The 22986-nt window shown below is 40.7% G+C and overlaps 1 protein-coding gene across 6 annotated transcripts in view; it reads right to left on the bottom strand.

The window, feature by feature from the left end:
- Window positions 1-22986, bottom strand: part of map4l (microtubule associated protein 4 like) — a 76637-nt gene that overhangs the window by 27390 nt on the left and 26261 nt on the right. For 3 of the 6 annotated variants that reach the window (XM_086094733.1, XM_086094742.1, XM_086094753.1), the window contains exon 1: window positions 2621-4352. In XM_086094733.1, coding sequence (XP_085950859.1) covers window positions 2621-4019 — 1399 coding nt within the window. In that variant the 5' untranslated portion in view covers window positions 4020-4352. Of the gene's footprint in view, window positions 1-2620; window positions 4353-18100; window positions 19890-22064; window positions 22305-22560; window positions 22639-22986 lie in introns of those variants that run through there. The other 3 variants (XM_086094771.1, XM_086094780.1, XM_086094763.1) reach the window with 3 other exon arrangements.

Below are 22986 nucleotides of genomic sequence, written 5' to 3'. Positions count from 1 at the left end.
TGAAAATTTTGGTGCGCTGCAACATTTGGACATAATTGCATGCAACTCTGGACTCTAACATAAGACAGACATTATTGTGACAATAATTAGACACATTTCATTTTTCATTTACAATTGGACTGGTATGCTAATAATTATGCATGCTTAGATGGGCCACAAGATCCAGCCTCCCAGCTTCTGCTTCGAGATCATATCTTGCATAAGAGTGATACCGGACATCTGCTTACACTCCTCATTGCCACCATTTTCCCCAGTGCTCATCTTTGCTTAGTGAACACTGTGCGACCCACTTGCCAAATTATTTCTGTTGTGTTTTTACAATAATGAGGGAGATCATTTGACAGCTTCCACAAAACGGGGGGCTACCTCCATACAAAAGCAACAAAAGCTAATTACTTTAAAGTGTGTCTTTCAATTAGGTCAGCACGGAGCCAAAATCAGACACAGGCTTTGCTGATGAACATCGATCACTGTTACATGTGTGCTCAGGCGGTAAATGATCACCTAATTAAATAGCATTTTTGGAGTACAATTCCTTTTGCAGAATAGATGCCACCAGGCTAGTTTCATTTTTCCTCTGACAAAATTTGCCAATTACGACACAACTTTTCAGTTATGTTGTTATACTACCCACATTAGCAGAGTATACTGAATGAAGCTATTTTTCTTTATTTACAACATGAACCCCGACACTACCAATGCCCTTGTAATATAAAAAATAAGTCAATAATGAAAGGGGTGTGGTTGGGAGCAACATTATTGTGCAATTTACACCTAAAAGAATATAAAAAAAAAAACTCTAACTCAAAATGTGGCAAGAGTAAGAGAAAGAGTAGAGTGAGAAAGTAGGATTAAATTGATATATCTGTTAATTACTTACACTGTAATTCTGCACTAAAGTTTCACAGTGAAGTCTGATCAGCATCTGTTTAACAACCTGATTATATTTGGTAGAGACTGCGGTGACGAGCTTGTTAGTTCAACCACTGATCTAAAAGACGCAGATACAGATCCTGCTGTCTGTGCAGCTGTGTCTTTAAAATCTTGAAGATCACGTCATTAGAAACTCTTCATGTAGACACACAGGCGTGTGCGTGTGTGTGAGAGTGAGTGTGCATGCACAGACACTGCTCAAAATAGCTGCTCTATATTTGAATGAGTGCAGTCAATGTCTAATCAATGTCCCAGCTTTTTCCTGATAATTGCTGTCTCTAAACAGCTCTCGATGCTACATAATATATCCATTAATTTTCTGTACCGCTTATCCTCACGAGGGTATTCTGTATACTATTTAAAAAATAAGTAATGGAATAGACTACAACAGAAGAAATTAAAATGCATACGTCGTTTATCTTTAATTAGCTTGATATTTTGTTCCTACATTTACATCATGGGAAAATTTAGCATGAGAAAGAACGCTTTGAATTTTTTGGGAGCAGTTTTATATGAAATATGCAGTGCAACCAATACAGAGATTCGCTGATATCAGTGAAAGTAAAAAATTACCAGGTATACAACAATTGAACTACCACATACAGTTGAACCTCAGATTACGAACTCTTACCATTCTGTGACTTTGTGAGCTGACGTTTCCGATTACAATGAAGGGAAATGCAATTAGTTTCCTCATCAGAAACGTTATACATACCCTTTATTTTATTTTTTTAATCAGTATATGGTTACAAAAAATACCATGTCATATGAAATAGAAATATATAAAAGTCATTGAAAATGACTTGAAGAAATAGCACGATCATGCTTTGCTAGCAAATTACTGTGCAGCATCTTAGGCTTTCACATACACACAGTTCTGTGTGCTCTGGTAACCGGGTTGCATTATTGGGTGTGGTGGCCATTTTGAACATGGTGAATGTAATCAAGGGTGAGATCTTGCTAACGCTATCACCAGCGAAACTTTCATAATATGGTCGAAAGTGAAACCCGAGCAGACTTTCACCTTTCGAGGTGCAGTTAAAACAGTTTTTTTTTGTGTGTGTATTTGTCTTCTTTTTTCTTTTTTTACTAGTTGGTTGAGCTCATTTATTTGGTAAAATTGTGAATATTGCTGCTATGACAATCTAATTTATCTATATCTATAGATAGATAGATAATATCTATCTGCCATATCTATCTACCTATCTACCTATCCATCCATCCATCCATCCATCCCAAATGTTTAGGTTTTAAATCTGACAGTATTTTTTCAACAGCAATTCTAAACTGTAATCCATGCCTTCATCACATCACAGCTGGATTACTATATTGCACTTGACTTTGGAGTCAGCCAGTCCTAATTTTGGTCTCAAATTGGTTCAAAATGTTGCCGCTTGCCTCTTAACTGGAACATATAAGAGGGAGCACATAACTCCTATTCTAGCCTCCTGCCACTGGCTGCGTATGCACTTCAGAGTTTACCATTTCATTTGTTCTTAAATAAATTCTCTGAGTTTTGAGTGATTATGTTTTTACATTTTTATTTAAAAAAATAATAAAATAAAAAGTTCTACAACTACTGCATTTAAATGAATGTAGCTGAGTTCATTATAGTATTATGTTGTTTTGAATTGGCTTGTGACTGCCAGTGGACATTCTGTATTTTTTGTGTCGTGGACATACATACCTGCCGGGGTTGGCACAGTAATCAAAACATTGGTCTCACAGCTCCCATGATGTCTCCTAGGTGGTGGAGATGATGGCAAAACAGGTGATATCATTAATGGAGATGACAACATTGAGGCCATTGCAGCTGAGGCTTCCGTGGCGTCTGTCACCGTGAGCGAACGCCGGACCGCCATGTGCGGGTAAGGCACCCTGAGCGGACACGCTGTTCCCATCACGGCAAAGTTGGTCAAGTTAGACGTTATTGCTGATGTGCCTTGTGTATTGTTGAGACACATTTCAGCATTCAATGTAGGAACAGACAGGTGAGAACAGTCAGACATTGCTCGTCTGACCACACTACGCTGGGGCAGCACGTTGGTGTGATTATTTTTTGCCTCATTGTCTACTGTAACATCTTTCCAGTCTTCATTATGATTTGAGTCTTGGGACTTAGCATCCTTATTTTCTTTGCTACCTGTGAGAAGTGGAGTGCACGACTTTTCAGTATGGCTCACTCTGCCCTCCCCGATGATGTTAGCTTGGTTAGATGACGTCATGTTACTTCCTGTTGGGTTGGCTATAGATTGAGCAGCAGGTTGTTCATCAGGATTTTGCCCCCCTCTAGATGACTTAAGTCCTGTGCCTTCAATTAAGCAACCCGTTGTTTTTTCTTCCGAAATATGTTGATTAGTCTTATCTCCTGAACATGGACTGCCACTTGCTTTCTCAAACACAGATCCCTGTTTTGGAGGAATAGACGTGCCCTTTCCTTGTCTAATTTCTTGGGATTGCTGAATGTAAAATCCCTCTCTGCTTGGGAGAGAACCGTTCAAGTTTTGCTGTAAAAGGTTTGGTCCAAAGTTAACAACGTGTGATCCAGGCTTAAGTTCTTGTGTGGAGTTGAATAATTTCCCAGGTGAAACTGAAGGAGAAGTTAATGAAGAGGAAGGGGAGGAATATGGAGAAAGGGGGCTGCTGGGAGTTTGTCCTGAACTCCCTAGTGAAACGTCGTTTTGTTTCCGATCCTTCAGTCTCCCACCTGTTGGTTTGTTATCCTCCACCATCAGCACAGGCATATTTAGACCCAGGGTCCCTGGTGTAACTCCAGAGGATGTTCTGCCACACCCTAACTTCAATTCCTCTTCAGTGAAAGTCACGTTGAATCCCCCCTCCGGGCTGGTCGCAACCTTCCCCTCAGGTGCCATCTGGCCTGGGTCATGCAAATCACTATGATGGGCAGAGGCCATGCTGGAGGGTGACAGTGGAGAGGAGGCCAAGACCGCAGGGATGTTGGCAGCTGCGAGGCTAACTGCAGGTTTCGGTTGCTGCTGTTGATGCCCTCTGGAAGGTTGTCTGCACCCGTTGTTACCAGCAATAATGCCAGGCTCTTGCCACTGTGAGCCAGACAAAAAGGACATTTTCCTGTTGCTGTGTCCGTCCTTTGTTACTTAACCCTTTTTAATCCGTCTTGGTCTTTTTTTGCTGTTTGAGTCCTTCTTCTTCTCTGTTTTCTTTTTAGTATCCAGTTAGGGTCATTGAGGTCTTGTCCAGTAGGGAGAAACACTCTAAATATTAGAGTTTAAAAAAACGGGAAAAAACATCCTTTTAAAGTGATGCCTTGAAGTGGTTTGTGTGCCCGATTGTGCCGAAGTGCATGCATGTAAAGTGTATGTGCATGTCTTAACATGTGAAGCAGGAGGAGTCAGATAAGAGCGAATGTGCATCTGGTTGTCTTGCTTCCTCTCTGAGCAGTGCACATATCAGCTGTGGGGATAAATTACACCTTGCTCTCTCTCTTTCGCTCTCTCTCTCTCTCGCTCTCTCTATTCCTGACATCACATGGTCACATGACAACCAGGAATATTCCCTCATTCGCTGGCGCTAAATTTCATCTACTCCCTAGCGACAAACATGCACAAGCATACGTGAGATCACACAGTTACATGCACTTTAAACGGCCATGTTCAAATGCAAATCAATGGCTGTCACGGTTGTTCAGCTGGCAAATGACAACTGCTTTTCTTATGTTGACTGGAGGCACATGGAGAGATTCACAAGAGAACACTGAGGACCGCAATTATCCTGACAAATCTGATGAGGTTGTTCCTTCTTGTGATTGGCAACGGAGGCAAAAAAAAGTATATACAGAGATATAATTAAATTAGGATGGCTTGAGTACTGTCTTAAAATGTATTTTATTGCCATTTTATGTTTATATAATTGACCGTATCACTTATTTTTTTAAATCCTACTTTATTGCAGGCAAATGCAGCTCAACTTATGGAGGCTGCTGTTACTTCCTTTGCCCCTATAATAAAGTAGCTTAACTCTTTGTCATGTTTCGGTTCTATGGGGTTCGTTTTTTGTTTGATTTTGGGTGTTCATGTTCTTTTTTGTCTGTGTTCAGTGTCTTGTCTCGTTATGTGTAACCACGTCAGCCGCAAGTGTCTTCCCCAGATGTGTCTTGTCAAGTAATTAGCAGAGGTGTATTTAGTTTGTGGAGTTTGTTCAGTCAGTGTGGGTGCATTGTCGATGTTATGTTTGGAAGTTCTTGTGTCTCGTCTCGTCACAGCCAAGCCCTAGTCTCAGCCAAACCCTAGTCTCAGTCAAGCCTTCACATCACGCTCGTTCCAGTCTAGTCACGTCCTGTCCAATCACGGCGACCAGTCTAGTCACATCCTATCCAGTCACGATGACCAGTCTAGTCACGTCCTGTCCAGTCACGGCGACCAGTCCAGTCCAGTCCTGTCACATTCTGTCCAATCATGACAACCGACCGTCAATCTAGAGCTCTCCAACACACACGCTGCTATTCTTTGCCTTCTTTCTCCCCACCCTTCAACTACCTCATCCAGTCACAAATCCTACTTGCGTTATCTTCATGACCTTCAGGAAAATCTGAAATTACAGAACTCAGGAACATTTTTGCTTAACACAACTGCAGGCTTGCAACAATATTCAATGATTATTTTGCGCACCACTCTTTGCAAATTATCGCTCTAGCACAGCCGCGACCCGAGACGATGGATGAAACACACACACACACAAGTAAAAACCCAGACACAGATTGGCTTTAGCAACTCAACTGGCAGGTAAACGAGCTTGTCTCTACCTGTTGAGGAGAGGCAAGAAGAAGTGTGCCTTGTATTTAAATGTCTATTAACTGAACTGAATTAAGTCTAGTCCTCTTTCAACCGAAATGTCACACACATGGCCTTGTGGAACACATATCTTGTGATGATGTGAAGAGCCATCTGTGGAGAGTCATTAGGTTTGATTGCTGTGCCTCCTTGGATAATAACCATTTCATAAATGGCCATTTGGTAATAATAGTCCAATAAACCACTGATAATTGAATTCAAACAAAGGCAAAACACTCACTGATATTGATATTCAGCTATTTTTTTACTTGGGATTTCTACTCTTTCAACCCCAATTAGTATGTTAATTCTCCATTTTTAATATACGTGTACTGTACATGTCAGAACAGTTCTGGTTATCACATCTGTGTTTATCAATGCAGACTATGGGCCACGGCACACTGAGAAATGTGGCGGAACTCCACTGAACACTCATGAAGTATGCGGGGTTCTGCCACAAGTGGCCAAGTCTTTACCGATATATCAATTATAGCCAATCAAATTGCACAGAAGCTTTCACACAGGCGAAAAATCAATTTCCAGGTTGTTAGTAAAGTGAGCAAAGCAAGCGATATAAATACAGTATATACACTACACATATTGTTTTTTTACAACAATACTTAACCATATTTAGAATTTTGCATTCTGTGGATGTGGACAAAAGATGTATGCGAGCCGGTGTACGTACCACACCAACATTCAAATGAATGGGAGCAATACGTCCCCATTTTGTTCGTCTTTATTTTTGCCCATGTCTTCTTTCTGTAGCACCCTGCGATATCCTTTATTGACACGCTATCTTTTAACAATTTTTTTGAAGAAAGTGATACGGAACTACATATTTCATGGAGGAGCCTCGGAACACAATACAGGCTAGCACAGGAGTATTTACTGTATGCTAATTGCTAAATCACGCGATGTGTGTTTGTGAGTGGCCAGCTGTTTTGTGATGGTCATGTCCTAGTCGGATTCAGAAGCATCACACAGTGTGCGACAGCCCAAACAATATTAAAAGGCGTAACCCTGCGACATGATGGTATATTTTCCTCATGTCAGAATTGATGAATGGCATTTCAGTAGTTCAATAAGCAAATTCCAGAACAACAAAAAGAAGCACTACATTGATTTTTTTTTAAATCCACCTGTTGAAAACTGAGTAGTAATAGTAGTAGTAAGTAGTAATATGAGTAGTGAAACCCCAGTTTCTCCCAAACTTTATGGTAACCAATGTGAATCTAATAGTTTGCGTTGATCAAGACCGTCATCTTTTGTTTTATGGATTGGACTAAACCTGTTAATTAGAGTAATCACTGTCACACACATTGCTTCTTTTCCCACATGGCCCATTGGTGTCAGAACCCACATAACTCCACTTTAATCCACACAATAAAACAGCAGAAGCGCTACTCACTACAGTACTATAAATAAAAAATTAAAAAATACTAGGGCAGGGAAACCTTTGAAATAATGCATAGTGACCCTGTTACTGACCGTATTACTGTATGGGAATTCTTGCAAGAGCTCTACAATCTCCATCTGTCAGCGAGGCAGTGAAAGTGTCCAAGTGTGATTTGCGAATGACTGGAAGAAGGAAAAAGATCCGAATGCCTACAAGATGATGGCTTTAACAAATCACTGACTGGATGTTTTTATTGCTGTGGTTACGGCTGACATTAATCATTCATTTTCACTGTTTTAAATGTTGTTGAAGACTGCTCGGCCTCATTTCATCATCTAAGCAGACACTACACGAGATACTTTTTCTGTTACAGGATGGTGTTTGGTGAGTTTAATAAAGGTTGCACGTCAGCTGTACGTTGCGGCACTGAACACCTACATTCTTGCTCCCCAACCCCCTTTTAACTTGGAGCTCTTTTGCTCTTAAGACTCAGTTTGTCTTGATCTGTGTTTTGTTGATCACGTGGATTTAGTTGATTTTAGTTTTCATGTTTTATTTGCGTACTCTTTTGTCAATGTCTGTCTGGTCAAGTTGTATTGTGTCCACTTGTGCTTGTCAACCCAGTCCCTTGTGTCATCCAATGAGCTCTCTCAGCCACGTGTGTCTTGTCCAGGTGTGTCCAGGTGTGTCTCATCATCTCATTCTATTTAGTTCCCTGCTTTCTTTTGGTCCTTGTCGGTTCATCGTTCTTGCCATGTCTTGTTTCCTGTTAGTGTTTGTTTAGCTTTCGTCAAGTCTATTTTTCCTAGTGTTTGTTTAGTTACTTTGTACTAGGTTATTTTTGGTTCAGTATTTTTGACATTTGATGTTTTGTTGTTTTGTTAGTTTGACATTGACTTTTTTTTTTTGCAAAAACCTGCCTTCCCCGCATTTCCTTAAACCCATGACACAATTAAGCATTGTTTTAAGAGGGTACAATTACAAACCCCAATTTAAATTATGTTGGGGAGCTGTGTAAAATATAAATAAAAAAAATATACAATGATTTGCAATTCAATTGAATACACTACAAAAAACAAGATGCTTAATGTTTAAACTGATGAACATTATCGAACACGTTGCAAAAAAGCTGGGACGGGGCAACAAAAGACTGAAAAAGTTGAGAAATACTTTAAAAAAACAACAACAACCAGAAAACAAAAACAAAAGAACACTTTGGACTTTGGAACACTCCACAGGTAAAGAGATTAATTGTAATTGGGGAGTGTCATGATTGGGTATAAAAGGCAGCCCAGAAAGGCCTAATTGTTCACAAGCAAGGATGGAGCAGGTTTCCATCACTTTGTGGTGAGCAAATAGTCTAAGTTTGGAACAGCGTTTCTCAAAGTTTTCATTGAACTTGTACGGTCCATAATATCACCAAAACATTCGGCGAATCTGGAGAAATCTCTGCACGTAATCAGCAAGGCTGAAAAGCAACATTGAATGCCTTTGACCTTCCATCCCTCAGGTGGCACTGCATTAAAACCGGCATGAAGGATATTGCCACATGGGCTCAGAAACAACTGACAGTTAACACGACTTGACCCGGAAACAGCCTCAGCTACTTTGGGTCCGAGCGCATCTGAGATGGACTGACTACAAGTGGAAAAGTGCGCTGTGGTCTGACGAGTTCACATTGAAATTGCTTATGGAAATCATGTATGTCATGTATTCTGACCCAAGGGCCTTCCAAACTGCTATCAGCACAAAAAGTTCAGTATCCGTGATGGTATGGGTGTGTGTTCGTGCCCATGGCAAACATGCACATCTGTGAATGCACCATTAATGCTGAAAGGTACATACAGGTTTTGGAGGAATATATGCTGCGCCATGTAGGGCTGCTCGATTATGGAAAAAAAATATTATTATTATATCATGATTATTTTGGTAATAATTGAAATCACGATTATTCAAAACAAATTTTTTTTTTTAACATTTGTTTAAACATTTAAAAATATTAAGACATCCATCCATTCATCCATTTTCTTAACAAATACGATTATTTGAAATACTATATTTATGTAAGTTATTTTTGGACCAAACAGAATTTATAATAATATATATTATTTATGTTAGCAAAAATTTGAAGTTGGGGTGCAGCATGTGCATTATGGCTTGTGGGGTGCAAACTAGTTTTGGCACGGTATTCAGATGTCCTACTGAAAGTTATAGCAAATAATAAATAAATAAAAATATACCTGTATATTCTTTCTTGGTTAAAGAACAATTATAAATACAGAACACAAAAAACACAGGGCTGTAGTATTTAGTATTATTCTGACGGCCAGAGCATTTTACCGCTGCTAGCTAGCGCGGCTAGCTTGCTGCTTGGTGCTGGTAGCTCGCTGTTAGATAGCAGTCGCCGCTAAACGCTGGCAACAGAACAGTACAATACAATGTCAGCATAAGTATGTCTTAGCGCTCTTAAATGGAGCTTGAACGTGACTTCAGGACTTTGTCTTACTGACGTCTGTTGCGACAGTTTGGGGCATTTCTATTGCCGTTGTTCACAAAACTCTGAATTGACGATCTGGCACGTCGTCAGCCCTTATACCGCATCGACACGTTTCCGGAAACAACTTCAAAATAAAAGCGCTACAATGCATTGATCTACATATACTACTTGGTAAGGTAAGGTTTATCTTGAAATTCGGTTTACTGTCATGCATAATGCCGTTAGCTTGACTACAACTATCTCAACAGGTATCCGAGGCAGAAATAATGAGGACTCGTTGCAGGCCTAGTATTAATAATCGTTTTTGTAATCGTGGAGGGTAATAATCAAAATCGTAATTGAATTTCGATTAATTGCACAGCCCTACTGCCATCCAGTAAAAGAGTACGAGGCTGGCCTGCCAACAGTCCACAGCTGTCTCCCATTGGATATATTCTGTATGTGGACATTGGAGACCCCGAACTGTTGAGCAACTGAAGTTGCACAACAAGATAGGATAGGAAATAATTCAACGTGCAATGCTTCAACAATTATTATCATCAATCCCAAATGTTTATTGAATGTTGTCAGATGTAACACAGTGGTATACATGGCCTATCCTAGCTTTTTTTGGAACGTCTTTCAGGCATCAAATTTAAAATGAGTGAATACGTGCAAATGAACAATAAAGTTTAGCAGTTGGAAGTTATCTTGTCTAGTTTCGGTAAATAAATGAAATTAATGACATTTGTCTAACAATAATAAGTGGATTTAGTGAGTTTTGCAAAAGAGAGGACAAAAACCAGCAAAATAACACCAAGCAACATGATGCTTTTGCTACAACGGTTTCACCAGTTGACCTTCATAAACAGGCCAAAAGTACAAAACTCAAACATGGATAATGATTGATAATGTAATTCCTTAACAAACATTAATAAAGCATAGGGTACCGATCCAAATGAGATGAGACTGAAGAAGTATGTTTTCTACACAGAAAGACATTTAGAGGTCATTGTAAATTGGTCTTTCTGAAGGTCAGATATTTCTGAGCAGCTGGGGACATGTGAGCCAAGAGGAAACAGAGGATGCTACAGCTGCCTGCCTGTGGCGCTGGGGAAAGAGACGGAAAGGGTGGGGGCTGTAGGAGGGACAGAGGGTTGGGGATCTTGTCACAGCGTTTCTATTTTTACTCTTCAGCCTCACTGACTGTCACACCCAGTCCACTCCTTCTCTTTTCCTCCATCCCTCACTTGCAGAGTGGTTTAGTTGCTGTGGCAACCGCCTCCCACGTCTCCCCGACAACGCCTTCCCCTCTCCAGCAACACCCTCAATTGCCCACCCCACCCCTGCAGTGCAGATGCAGTGATTATTTCGGTGTGGCGGAGACTCGGAGAATGTGGGTCGCCCAATGGATGACAGAATGGGAAAAACATGGATAAAGGAGAAAAACATATGGCAAATGTAGACATAAAGAGAGCTAACTTTACGTTACAAAGAAGGGAAAGGGTCAAATATAGGAAGACCAGCCAAGAGAGAAAAAAAAGGCACAAAATTAGACTGCTACTGATCCAGTAGATTAAATGTGGCCCTAATCTCAAGCACTTTCAGATCAATTTGAAAAATAATAAAATAAAGTCATGAAGAAAAATATGCAGCAATTAAAATGAATTTGCAAAAAGAATATGTTTTACGGTTTTGAGTTTGAGTTTATTTGAACATGAAAAAGAATCAAAACAAAACAAAAACAATAACAATATACATACAACAACAACAACAAAAAAACAAAACAAAAAACAACAACTACAAAACAAGCTAAATTCAACAAAGCGCACCTAACAAAGGGGGTGGGAAGAAGTCGCAAGACTTATTAAATCCCCTCCCTTCTCCATATTTTCTTAGTTTATATGAATGGTAATTAAAATGTATATATGGGTGTTAGAAAAAATTTATTCTGCAATATATCGCGATATTTCAGCGCGCAATTCTCGAATCGATTCGAAATGCGACCGAATAGATTTTTAAACATCATTTTTTTATGGGAATATTAAAAAAAACGTCTTACTTAGGGTTAGGATTCACACATTAAGCATGTAAGAATGTTATATTAATGGAACATTAAGCCTTAATATTTGATTTCAGTGCTGTTCAAACATGAAACAGACTGCAACCTGTTTGTTAAATGCAGTGGCTCAGTTATAGGCCTGAATTTTTAGATAAATAAATGTTCATATAAATTTTACAGTGTACATGTACAAGTTTACTGATTAGTATTTTCTAAAGTTGAGTTTAAAAAAAAATCGCAATAATATATTTTTAGATTTGTATCGGGATTAACCGGTATTGAATCGAATCGTGACCTATGAATCGTGATACGAATCGAATCACCAGGTACTAGGCAATTCACACCCCTAATATATATATACACTGATTGAATTTATGTAATTATCACCCCAATTCTCAACGCAGTAACTAAAATATGGCAGAATTATGGAACAGTACAAGATGGGGAGCTAATTGTAATCAAGTACCCATTTGACTTCATTCAATACTGCAATGCTTTCTGATATGTATGTGTTTAATGTGTGGCTTCCAACTAATTTTCTCATCTATTATGACACCAAAAAATCAATTTTCTTGAACCTTGTCAATTTGTTTTGACCCGGAAGATGTTTTTCTTCTATTACTATTCTCTTAGGTCGCTGCTGCTGTAGCAGCATAGAAAAAGAAAAAGTAACAGCAGAAGAAGAATGTCTTTCTGTCAAGTCAATGCAAGCTCGAGGGAAACAAATTACAATCATACTTTCCCCCTGATTTGTGTTAAATAAACACATAATAGAAGATTAGATAAAGAGTTGTTTTACATTTTTCAATTTCCAACTTTTAAATGAAAAACGGGAGATGACTCCTTCCTGTTCAAAGGAGACAGCAACACTGCCTCCTAGTGGACGGAGGAGGGACGTGCTACACATGAATGTTTGGAACTTGCGTGAATATCCTAACGCTGCGTGACTCTTGTCTCAAAAATTTTTTGCGTTTGCCCGCTGATCAATTGAACCTCAACAATTCACAAGCAGAATTGGAAATTTACAAATGATAAGTCATGATAAATGCTCACACAACATTAACACGTGTTAATTGCGCATATATTTGTGGATCTCAAAAACACATGAAAATCTTGAAGATATTTGTGCGAATAATTCTGAAACAAATGATTAGGGCTACTTTGCTCCCTCGGGACCTGGATGACTTGCTGTGATTGATGGAACCATAAATTCTGATCTTTACAAAAAAAAATCACCTTTAGCTGAAGCGCATTTGGGTTTTGTAGCAGGTCAACGATTCCCCCAAAAAGCAAAAAAAAATGTCTGAGCATGAGCGTCTGTGTGCATTATTGCAATGTAGGGGTGTCGATTCTCATAAGAATCGCGATTCTCATTTAGTATGATTCAGAATCGATTTTAAATGTCCCAAAATCGATTTGATTTCAATTATTTTATACTGTCTTGTCCTTGTTTGTGTGTGCCTGTATTGGGAGCACCGTTCATGTTGTACACGATTTGGCCACTTAGGGGCAGTGTGGTTCCGCTTGTTCTGATACTGTTAAGTTGTAGCCACATTAGAGAGTAGAAGCAAAAAGTCATGATCAAGTTATTCCAATTAAAGTTGTTTTTTTTGCAGTGTAGGATGTTAAGATGCTTCTTTGTATACATTCTTGAAGCGTTTTGTATGAATAGTCGTTCTTTTGAGAGATAAAAGTGCCACGGAGTAGCGCTAATTAGCATTAGCGAGTCAGACTGGAATAGATCATGACAATTCTTTGCATATCAATAAATTGAAGCAGAAATCATTGTCAATCAAATATTTTTTTTATATCTAAAACCGTTCGGAATCGATAATCGATTCCGAATCGAATCACAGGCCCAAAAATCGGAATCGAATCGTGAGACCAGCCCTATTGCAGTATCACTTTGCTAAGAAAATAATTAAATGATCTTGTGGTTGATTTATTTTTGAAGCATTCCGTTCCGTCTTCAATTCCGCTTATCCGGGGTCGGGTCGCGGGGGCAGCAGCTTTAGCAGGGAAGCCCAGACTTCCCTCTCCCCAGCCACTTCAGCCAGCTCCTCCGACAGGATCCCAAGGCGTTCCCAAGCCAGCCGTGAGACGTAGTCTCTCCAGCGTGTCCTGGATCGTCCCCGGGGCCTCCCGCCGGTAGGACATGCCCGGAACACCTCCCCAGGGAGGCGCCCAGGAGGCATCCGAACCAGATGACCGAGCCACCTCAACTGGTTCCTCTCAACGTGGAGGAGTAGCGGCTTGACGCTGAGTCCCTCCCGGATGACCGAGCTTTTCACCCTATCTCTAAGGGAAAGCCCGGTTACCCTGCGGAGGAAACTCATTTCGGCCGCTCGTATCCGGGATCTTGTTCTTTTTGTCACGACCCACAGCTCGTGACCATAGGTGAGGGCAGGAACGTAGATCGACCGGTAAATCGAGAGCTTTGCCTTTCGGCTCAGCTCCTTCGTCACCACAACGGACGATACAGCGTCCGCATCACTGCAAACGCTGCACCGATCCGTCTGTTGATCTCCCGCTCTAACCTACCCTCACTCGTGAACAAGACCCCAAGATACTTGAACTCCTCCACTTGGGGCAGGATCTCATCCCCGACCCGGAGAAGGCACTCCACCCTTTTCCGACTGAGGACCATGGTCTCGGATTTGGAGGTGCTGATCCTCATCCCAACCGCTTCACACTCGGCTGCAAACCGCTCCAGCGAGAGCTGGAAATCACGGCTTGAAGAAGCCAGCAGCACCACATCATCTGCAAAAAGCAGAGATGCAATGTTGAGGCCACCAAACCGGACCCCCTCGACACTCCGGCTGCGCCTAGAAATTCTGTCCATAAAAGTTATGAACAGAATCGGTGACAAAGGGCAACCTTGGCAGAGTCCAACCCTCACAGGAAACAAATTCGACTTACTGCCGGCAATGCGGACCAAACTCTGACATCGGTCGTACAGGGACCGAATAGCCCGTATCAGGGGGCCCGGTACCCCATACTCCCGAAGCACCCCCCACAGGACTCCCCGAGGGACACGGTCAAACGCCTTCTCCAAGTCCACAAAACACATGTGGACTGGTTGGGCGAACTCCCACGCACCCCCAAGGATCCTGCTGAGGGTGTAGAGCTGGTCCACTGTTCCACGGCCGGGACGAAAACCACACTGCTCCTCCTGAATCCGAGATTCAACTTCCCGATGGACCCTCCTCTCCAGCACCCCCGAATAGACCTTACCTGGGAGGCTGAGGAGTGTGATCCCTCTAAAGTTGGAACACACCCTCCGGTCCCCCTTCTTAAAAAGTATTGAAGCATTCATACTTGATTTTAGTGAGACTCGTATGCTCCGAGTACGCTGTCTCTGAATCCAAGTCACCATACACAACCAACCTTTTTCCGCATGATCAATTTTAACTAACGATGACCACAAGCTCAAGCAACTTCCGTCAACTTTGCAGAAATTGCCAGTAGCTGATGATTGACAGAAGTGCAGTGTTTAAACCAATTTTAATAGCAGTTGACAAATGCACTCGAAACCAGTCACAGATAAATGGAGACACAAAAACATCCTGGCAGGCTAGCTCTCTAAGCATAAATTTCACTGGCGTAGAGTGTAAAAAAAAACTAACAAAAGTGTCTATTCAGCACAGCTTGCATCAAAAACTTGTTGCAACAACACTAGAATCAAAAAGATCACAGAGGCAGCCGCCGAAACAACAAAACGAGCACCAACCAACGTGAGTGCAGCAACACAATGTAATCCGGTGCTAAATATGGTTTATACACACTGGCTCTAATTGAAAACAAATGAGCCAAGACTGAGCCACACAACACTATTAGCAGCCAATGCAATTAAAAGGCGTCAATATCTCATGCACTGTCTGCGACTGCTCAGCCTCCTGCACGTCCTCAGCAGGAACAGGTTCGTCAAGATCAAGAGGATACAGTACAAGCAGACATGAGCGAGACCACTTTGAACACTATTTAACGAGAGAGGTGCAGAAAGCAGAGACTAAAAGTATACAGGAAATGGAAAGATTGCGTACAAGCCACTGAATGATACACCCTGCAAAACAGCTACCGACCTTTGATCTGATAAATACATACAGCAGATAAATCTATCTAACAAGACAGATGCTGTAAACAGCCTGCCTGCATGCAGACGATCACAAGCTTAATACAAGGCACGCCTCTCTCTTTCAGGGAAATGTAAATACCAATAAAGAAAAACATGAAACGGTGACAGCTGTATGCGCTATGCAGTAGTCGTGTAAGCAGAATGAAGACAATACAAACCATCAAATGACTGAATGTTGTTTGGCAGACTTAAAGGAAGAATAGTTTGTAACTAAAAAACACTTGCTCTTGATATATTAGTCAAACGATCTGTGGCATAAAACATCCTCTCTCGCTCCACCTTGAACCTCTAATGTGATTATTAAGGAATCACTGCGCCTGAGGAAACACAACCAATTTGAGGCAGTGGGCATGGGGCCTGACGTGTCAATCAATCAATAACGTTACCGTACTCAATATAAAAATGCAAAACTAAAAAAATACTGAATATAGATATATCTCAATTATTTATGAGGGGAACATTACTTACCAAAACAACAACAAAAAGACAGCTACAATGGATTGTTTGTGACTTCTGAGGTCACTGTATTATTGTTATTCTTTTAAAATATTGATATTATTCTGCGCAAACAGTCGCATTTTTTAGACCCTAAACATGAACGAAAACTCACCAAACTTTGCACACACACATGGAGCCTGGTGAAAAATGGCATATTTTAAAGTTTTCATACACGATTACCAAAAAAAAAAAAGTGTCTGTAGCGCCCCCTACAGAGGTTTAAAGGAGCCTGTCCCGTTACGTTTAAACTATGGCTATGAGAATTGGGTGGCAAAGTGAAAAGGAATAGAGCTATGAGGATTTATATTTTGGGTTTTAAAATTCCCCGTAGTACGTTTCACCACAAACATTTCAAGGCATATACAGCAGCCCTCGACGTACAAAAAAAGACTTTTGGAGCCAAATGCTAAACCAGACAGGAAGTGCCCCTAATTCTTGTTTCTGTAGGAATTCTTATTCGGGGCCGAGCAGTGAGTACCCCAACGTGGCCAGGGTTGTTTTATTATTCATTTATATTTATTCGAAAATGAAAGCGTGATACTAATATGACTAATTGAAATATGACTTACCTGGTGCTACTTCGTTGACAGCGTTGTGAGAGCAAGAGAGATGGAGAGAATGAGGAGGAAAGAAAAATACAATTTTAAGAATGGTCATGTTTGACACACACAATTATTACCAACTAAATTAAACATTTCACTACTCATTAACTGTTCAACAATAATCAGAATTATCACAAAAATGTAAATTCAAGGAAGTGCAAAAACATGTCCAGTAAGAAATTGCAGTTGACTGTTCTCAGATTGGTCCCAATTACACTAGAGGGCCCATGTGCGGTTTTGGGAAAAACACTACACTCAAAACATATTTTCTCACCTACAGTAGCATTAGATCAGTAAAATATGAATTGAGAATATTCACCATGTCTAATTTGAAGTAAGTTGAAGCACACTGCCACTTACTGGTCAAGTTGTAGTGACGAAAATTAATGCAGCACAATATATCATGGAAACAAAGCTTCATTCAACAGAAAACAGATCAAGCATTAAGTCAGAAGCATTATATAAGTGAATACAATTCACCCCAGATTACAGGACAAAAGGCATATTAGAAAACGGTTACACTCAAGATGGTTGGTGATGATGATGATGATGATGATGATGCTCATCTAAAGTATTTCATTTTTGCACTTTTTGTTGTACCGCTTGAGTGGAAGCCGACTGACAAAGGGGTAATTAGTGTATTAATATATACAGTAGCTTGTAAATGACAACATATAGGTCATCTTTTATAAACTAGAAAGTAACATTATGCTTAAGGTCACAATAAAACTTTTTAGAATATGGGAAATCCGATTTTGGCGTCTAACAAATACGGTGGATATACTTGAAAAAGTCTACACACCCCTGTTTGAATGACGGCTTTTTGTGAGGCTTCTACAAGGAAGCAAAAGAGAATGCCTACTAAAACAACTGAAGTTTATAAGGTGATAGTCAGAGGAACCTTAAATGGTGGCAGGTGTGTGCTGACTCATTTAACATGAGTTTGAATGTAACTGGTTCATTTTCAGCGCAGCCACATCAAGTAATGAGGGTGTGCACACTTGCGCAAATACATAACCACAGTTGTTTTTTTGCTCTTCTAAAACCTTTTTTTTGGGGGGGGGGGGCATTTCACAAGGTTATAGGTATCAATAATGGTCGAAAAGTTTTGAAATCATTTATTTTGGTCTTATGTTTCAATTTCACAAAAGCACTGGAATTTGACAACAGACTTTTCATAGCCACTGCAGGTGAACGCATCTTTTGCATAAGGCCTAATTTTTTAAATTACCATCATGCCTACTTTTAACAACATTACAAAATTTTACTGTGCAGTTGGAAAACTATAAATTTGTGACATTTTACTGCCATCTTGCTACACGCTGCAAGGACACGATCAGGTAAGGTTAGAGGGCACTGTGGCAAGTTATATCATTTCAGTAATCAGATTTCGCAGGTTAAGTAATAAAAAGGTTATGGATGAGGTTATAGCAAAGCAGAGTGGAACCATCAACCTCAGATGAAACTTGAAGGTTTGCTAATTTGGAGTCTGTCCAAAACTATAAAGACAATTGTTGTATAAGCCTTCGAGTCAAGTTATAAAGTTATGTGCTTTTGTATGCTCACCAGCCGGGCCCTTATAATTAAAAATATGGACCAAGGACCCAGCAAGCATGGCACTCAATCCACAAACAAAAAGGCATGCAGAGCACAAGACAAATATAAGCAACTTCCTGCTATAAAAGCATGAACGAGTTTAGATTAAAAGCCCCGTGTTAGTCCCACTCTTCCCTGTAGTTCACCAACCTTCCAGTGGGGGGAGCAGTGGTGATGTGGACTCCTGGTGCTTGGAGTGTGTAAGGACAGAGGGAGGGACTGCAGGTGTGGTGAACAGAGCGGGGCTGGCTGCAGCTTTGGTGGGAGTGTCTGATGATGTTGGCTTTACAGCTTGACTGATAGTGGAAGGAGGACAAGCCAGTTGTGTGACTGCAGCGCCTCCGGTGGAGGCGGCCGCATTAACAACAGCATTTGGACTGGGAGCAGTTGCGGGGGTTACGCGTGAGGCTGAGGGGATGAAAGGCTTAGCATCAACGTTGAGGACAGATTCAAGGGCAGTTTTAGGATATTGTGTGACAGGTGAGGAGCTGGGCTTTGACGACGCGACAAAGGATGGAGGGACATCTGGATTGAAACCAGAGGAGGTTTGTGAAGAAGGGACAACGACATCTGCTGATGTGGACGAGGCAAGTACGGGTGTGTTGGTGATAGCGGTGGTGCTCTGTGAGTCGGGGGTAGAACCTGGCGGCGTCTGGAGGACTGAATCCAGAAAAGAGAATGTCTGGGAGACCGGGCTCAGATTGTCTCCTGTCATCAATGCTAAATTCCCACTAACGACTCCAACTGCACTACTCTTATTGGTAGCGTTGCCAGGTGAGCTAATCGGTTGAGGTTTGCTTGTCACATTTTCACCATCGACATACATGGGCTCAAAAGAGCTGAGAGACGAATCTGCTGCAAATCTATCGTGGGAGCGATTGGTCAAACTTGTCGGCATTTGCATAGACGTGGAGTAAGCTTGACTGGGGTCCGATTTGACAGACTTGGAGTCCAAAGGGCCAAAGTCTGTTGCTGTAGCCCAGGTCGGAGCAACTGCAGCTGGTATGGGAGACACTGGCTGCTGGGGTGCTCCCCACTCCTCTGGTAGTCTTGCCCGACTTTTCAACTTCTTGCCTTTCACTCGACCTCCTGCTCCACTCTCTCGGATTTCCCACTCCCAGTTGTCTTCCTCCTCCTCATCCTCCTCCTCCGCATCCTGTCCAGCCTTCTCCTGCAAGCCATGTTTGTCGGAATGGCCGTTCTTCTCCTGCCTATCCAAGAAGCTGTACACCTCATCACGGCCCTTCCTCTTCTTCTTCTTCCGCCTCTGCTGTTGCTTGCCAGCCTCGCACCCCGATCGCTCAGGACTGAGGGGTTCGGAAGTGGAGGAAGTGGGGCTGCTGTCATCCACTGAGCCGCTGGGAGAAAGGGTGGGAGCTGCTGAGGGGGGAAGGTTTTATAAGAGCAGGAACCAGTCACATACTGTGTCAGAAATCAAAATCAACCACCAAAAAGAAATTTGTCATGACTGAAGGTCTTTTTGCTTGACTGGGTTTTGATCTTTAAAACGTCATATGCATCATGTATTATCTTAGTATGTAAGAATGATTATCACATTTCAGTCAGAATATTCATTTTAACTTTTTTTTGGGGGGGGGGGGGGGCAAACCTGTTAAGACAGACAATGCTTGGATTTTGTAGTGCATTTGTATAGACAACATATAGTTTTGTGGTGTGGACAAACTGGACAAATACTACCAAATGTTTATTTGCTTGTTCCAATAAAGATGTAGAGACACGTCTGTATATTATTTTAATTGTATTGGATGGATGGATTATTTGTATGTGCTGTGTGTATATATGGCTGCAATATAATCATTTGTTTCACTAATAAGTTCATGGACCTTTGTCTGGCTGTTTTAAATGAAAGGTGAAAATGTATGCTACTACTTGAAATACGTCTCAGCAGTTGAGCCTTACAATTGTAACGTAGGTCAACAAAAATTTGCAGGAAAAATGCCTCAAAAGGCACAAAGAATCTTGCATTGCTTTTTATGAAATATCTCTTTAAGGCTTCGGTTGTGAAGGATCAACTCTTACACTTAATAAGGTGACAATCATAAACTATAAAAGGGAACTGACAGATTAATTTTGGAATAGTTTTAATCAATGTCCAAAATATTTTATGAACAAAATCAAATTATTAACCAACATCTATTAATAATTTTTAGAGGTACTATAAAATAAAATCATTCATAACATTCACTAATAATATCATTTGTAAATTTGTTTCGAGAGTCATAGCACTGTTAGCACACTTCAGTAACCAGTCAGATTGGGTATGAAGGAGACATAAGTTTGATTCACATTTAAATGACATCATCATTAGCAGCATGACCCAGGGTACAAAAGGCCTTGTATATGAAGCAGGTACACACAACATAGCAAAATAGACATACCGAATATAACAATAAATGTAGTGCAATGTGAATACAGCACAGTATTACATGCATGATTCCAAACCAATTCATGCGTGCTGAAAGCATCACGGGATACAATGAGCCATTGCTACACATGCATTGACATAAAAAAAAAAATCATATAAATACAACATCTGGAAATACATAACACAAACAAGGGAATGACAAACAATGCATGCAAATTTGTACAAAAATAAACAAATAATATTTTGCATATAAACTTTCTTGAAATGATTCCCCTGATCTCTCTCATTATCTGATTATATTACAGTAGATATACACTTCTGGTATTCATATTTTTTTTAAATATTACAAAATATCCATTTACCAGGTAAAACAGAATGAGAGGCAGAAAATAGAGAATGCTAAAAAACAAAGTGATCTTTTCAATCTGCTTATCACCTCATATTTTTGTCTAAAATATCTCAGCTTCTGTCGTTTCCAGCAAGCCTTTAGGTCTTACATCATGAAATAAAATAAATCAAAACCTAGGAAAAGGTGCATTCCACCCTAAATAAGACTTTTCACTTCATCGATTGGTTGCTATTTGCCGTGTGATTCTCCTCTAGTTGTAGTATTAAGGATGTACTGAGTCAGGCACACTACCAAAATATGCATTATTGTTCCAGTGCTGCTTGCCTCGCAAATATTTGTTATTATTTAGTAATCATACAAATATATGATGATTTGGCGAGCCATTAACGAATGCTTCTAATTCTCCTTTCAATTTCTCATTTGAATAGGCTGATATGATATCTTGTTTTTTCTTCATGCTACAGAAACTATTGAGCTGCGTGGCTCCAATTAATAAATGAAAGAGCAGCGAAACTAAAGATAGGAGTAAACGTGACAACAACACAGCACTGTTCTGTAACTGCTCAGTCACACGAAAAGGTTGCCCTCTGCTGCTCAAAGTATTTCCTTTGTGATCACATGACACTGCTTCTGACTGCGCCTACTGGGCCATCACCAGGGACAAAAGTGATTTTTATTTTTATTTGCACTTTTCATTTCACAATTTCAGGCTAGGCATACAATACATGCGGCTTAACTACGTCATATCATCACTTCTTCACTCATTTCAAACATCCTTTCTGCCCCAGCATCACACATGCATCCAAATCATTTCTGTTACCTGGACTGCGATCCAACGAATGGATTCCAGGAGCACCAGATGAAAATGGATCACTCGGTTTGAAGGGATTGTTGCCACTGGTAACATTGACCTTTTGGGGCTCTGAACCAAAGAGACCGGAGGTCTTCTGCGAGTCTGTCGCTTTTCCCATCCCCATCTGGCCGAGAGTGGAGTTCACATTTGTCTGGAATGGTGGCATGCTGGAACCCACATTCCCACTCATTCCAGACTGAGAGAACCCTGGAGGAGAGAAAACAGAGATGTTCAACAGGCAGCTGCTCAGCCCCACTTCCTTGATCTCATTTTATTGAATTCATTTATTTTGTACCTAGTCCACCACTATATTGTTTTACATTTATTTCATAGCAACTGAGGTTTAGGAATCACTTTCATGTAATTCTTGTACAAAACAAATATTTAAGTTCAGATTATATTTGTTACGTTTTATTTGTTTTAATTCCCTTGAGGAGAAATTTGAAATGAAAAATAAGATAACCTAAAAATGAGTCAGGCATGCTGCTGTCCTTCGTCTTGTTCTGGCCCCACTGGTCAGTCATTCCACCCATCATAGGACCTTGGAAAGCAAAAGTGAGGTAGACAGAATCATCAGAAAATTTGTTATTCACAGAAAAGGGAACCCTCTCCAATTTGCAGTAGTGCTGTGTGTGTGTGGGGGGGGGGGGTGCGTGCGGTCTTGTTTTTGTTACATAGTGGGGCCAACATTCTGGGATTTCAGATTTTTTTAGTTGTGGGGTCCACCCATCCATGTGGGGCCATTTTGCTGGGCCCCACAAGTTTAGACCTCTTTTTGAGGGTCAAGACTTGGTTTTAGAGTTTAGGTTTGAATTGGGTTATGGTTGAGGTTAGGGTAAGGAATATGAGTAGGCAATAATTTTTCATGGTTGGAGTTAGGGGAAGGAGC

Source organism: Leptonotus elevatus, chromosome 1, assembly GCF_054856555.1.
Source record: "Leptonotus elevatus isolate MCC_2025b chromosome 1, RoL_Lele_1.0, whole genome shotgun sequence".
In the NCBI taxonomy this organism is placed as follows: domain Eukaryota; kingdom Metazoa; phylum Chordata; class Actinopteri; order Syngnathiformes; family Syngnathidae; genus Leptonotus; species Leptonotus elevatus.
The sequence above is the reverse complement of the archived record's forward strand: the minus strand, read 5'-3'. Positions and strand labels throughout refer to the sequence as shown.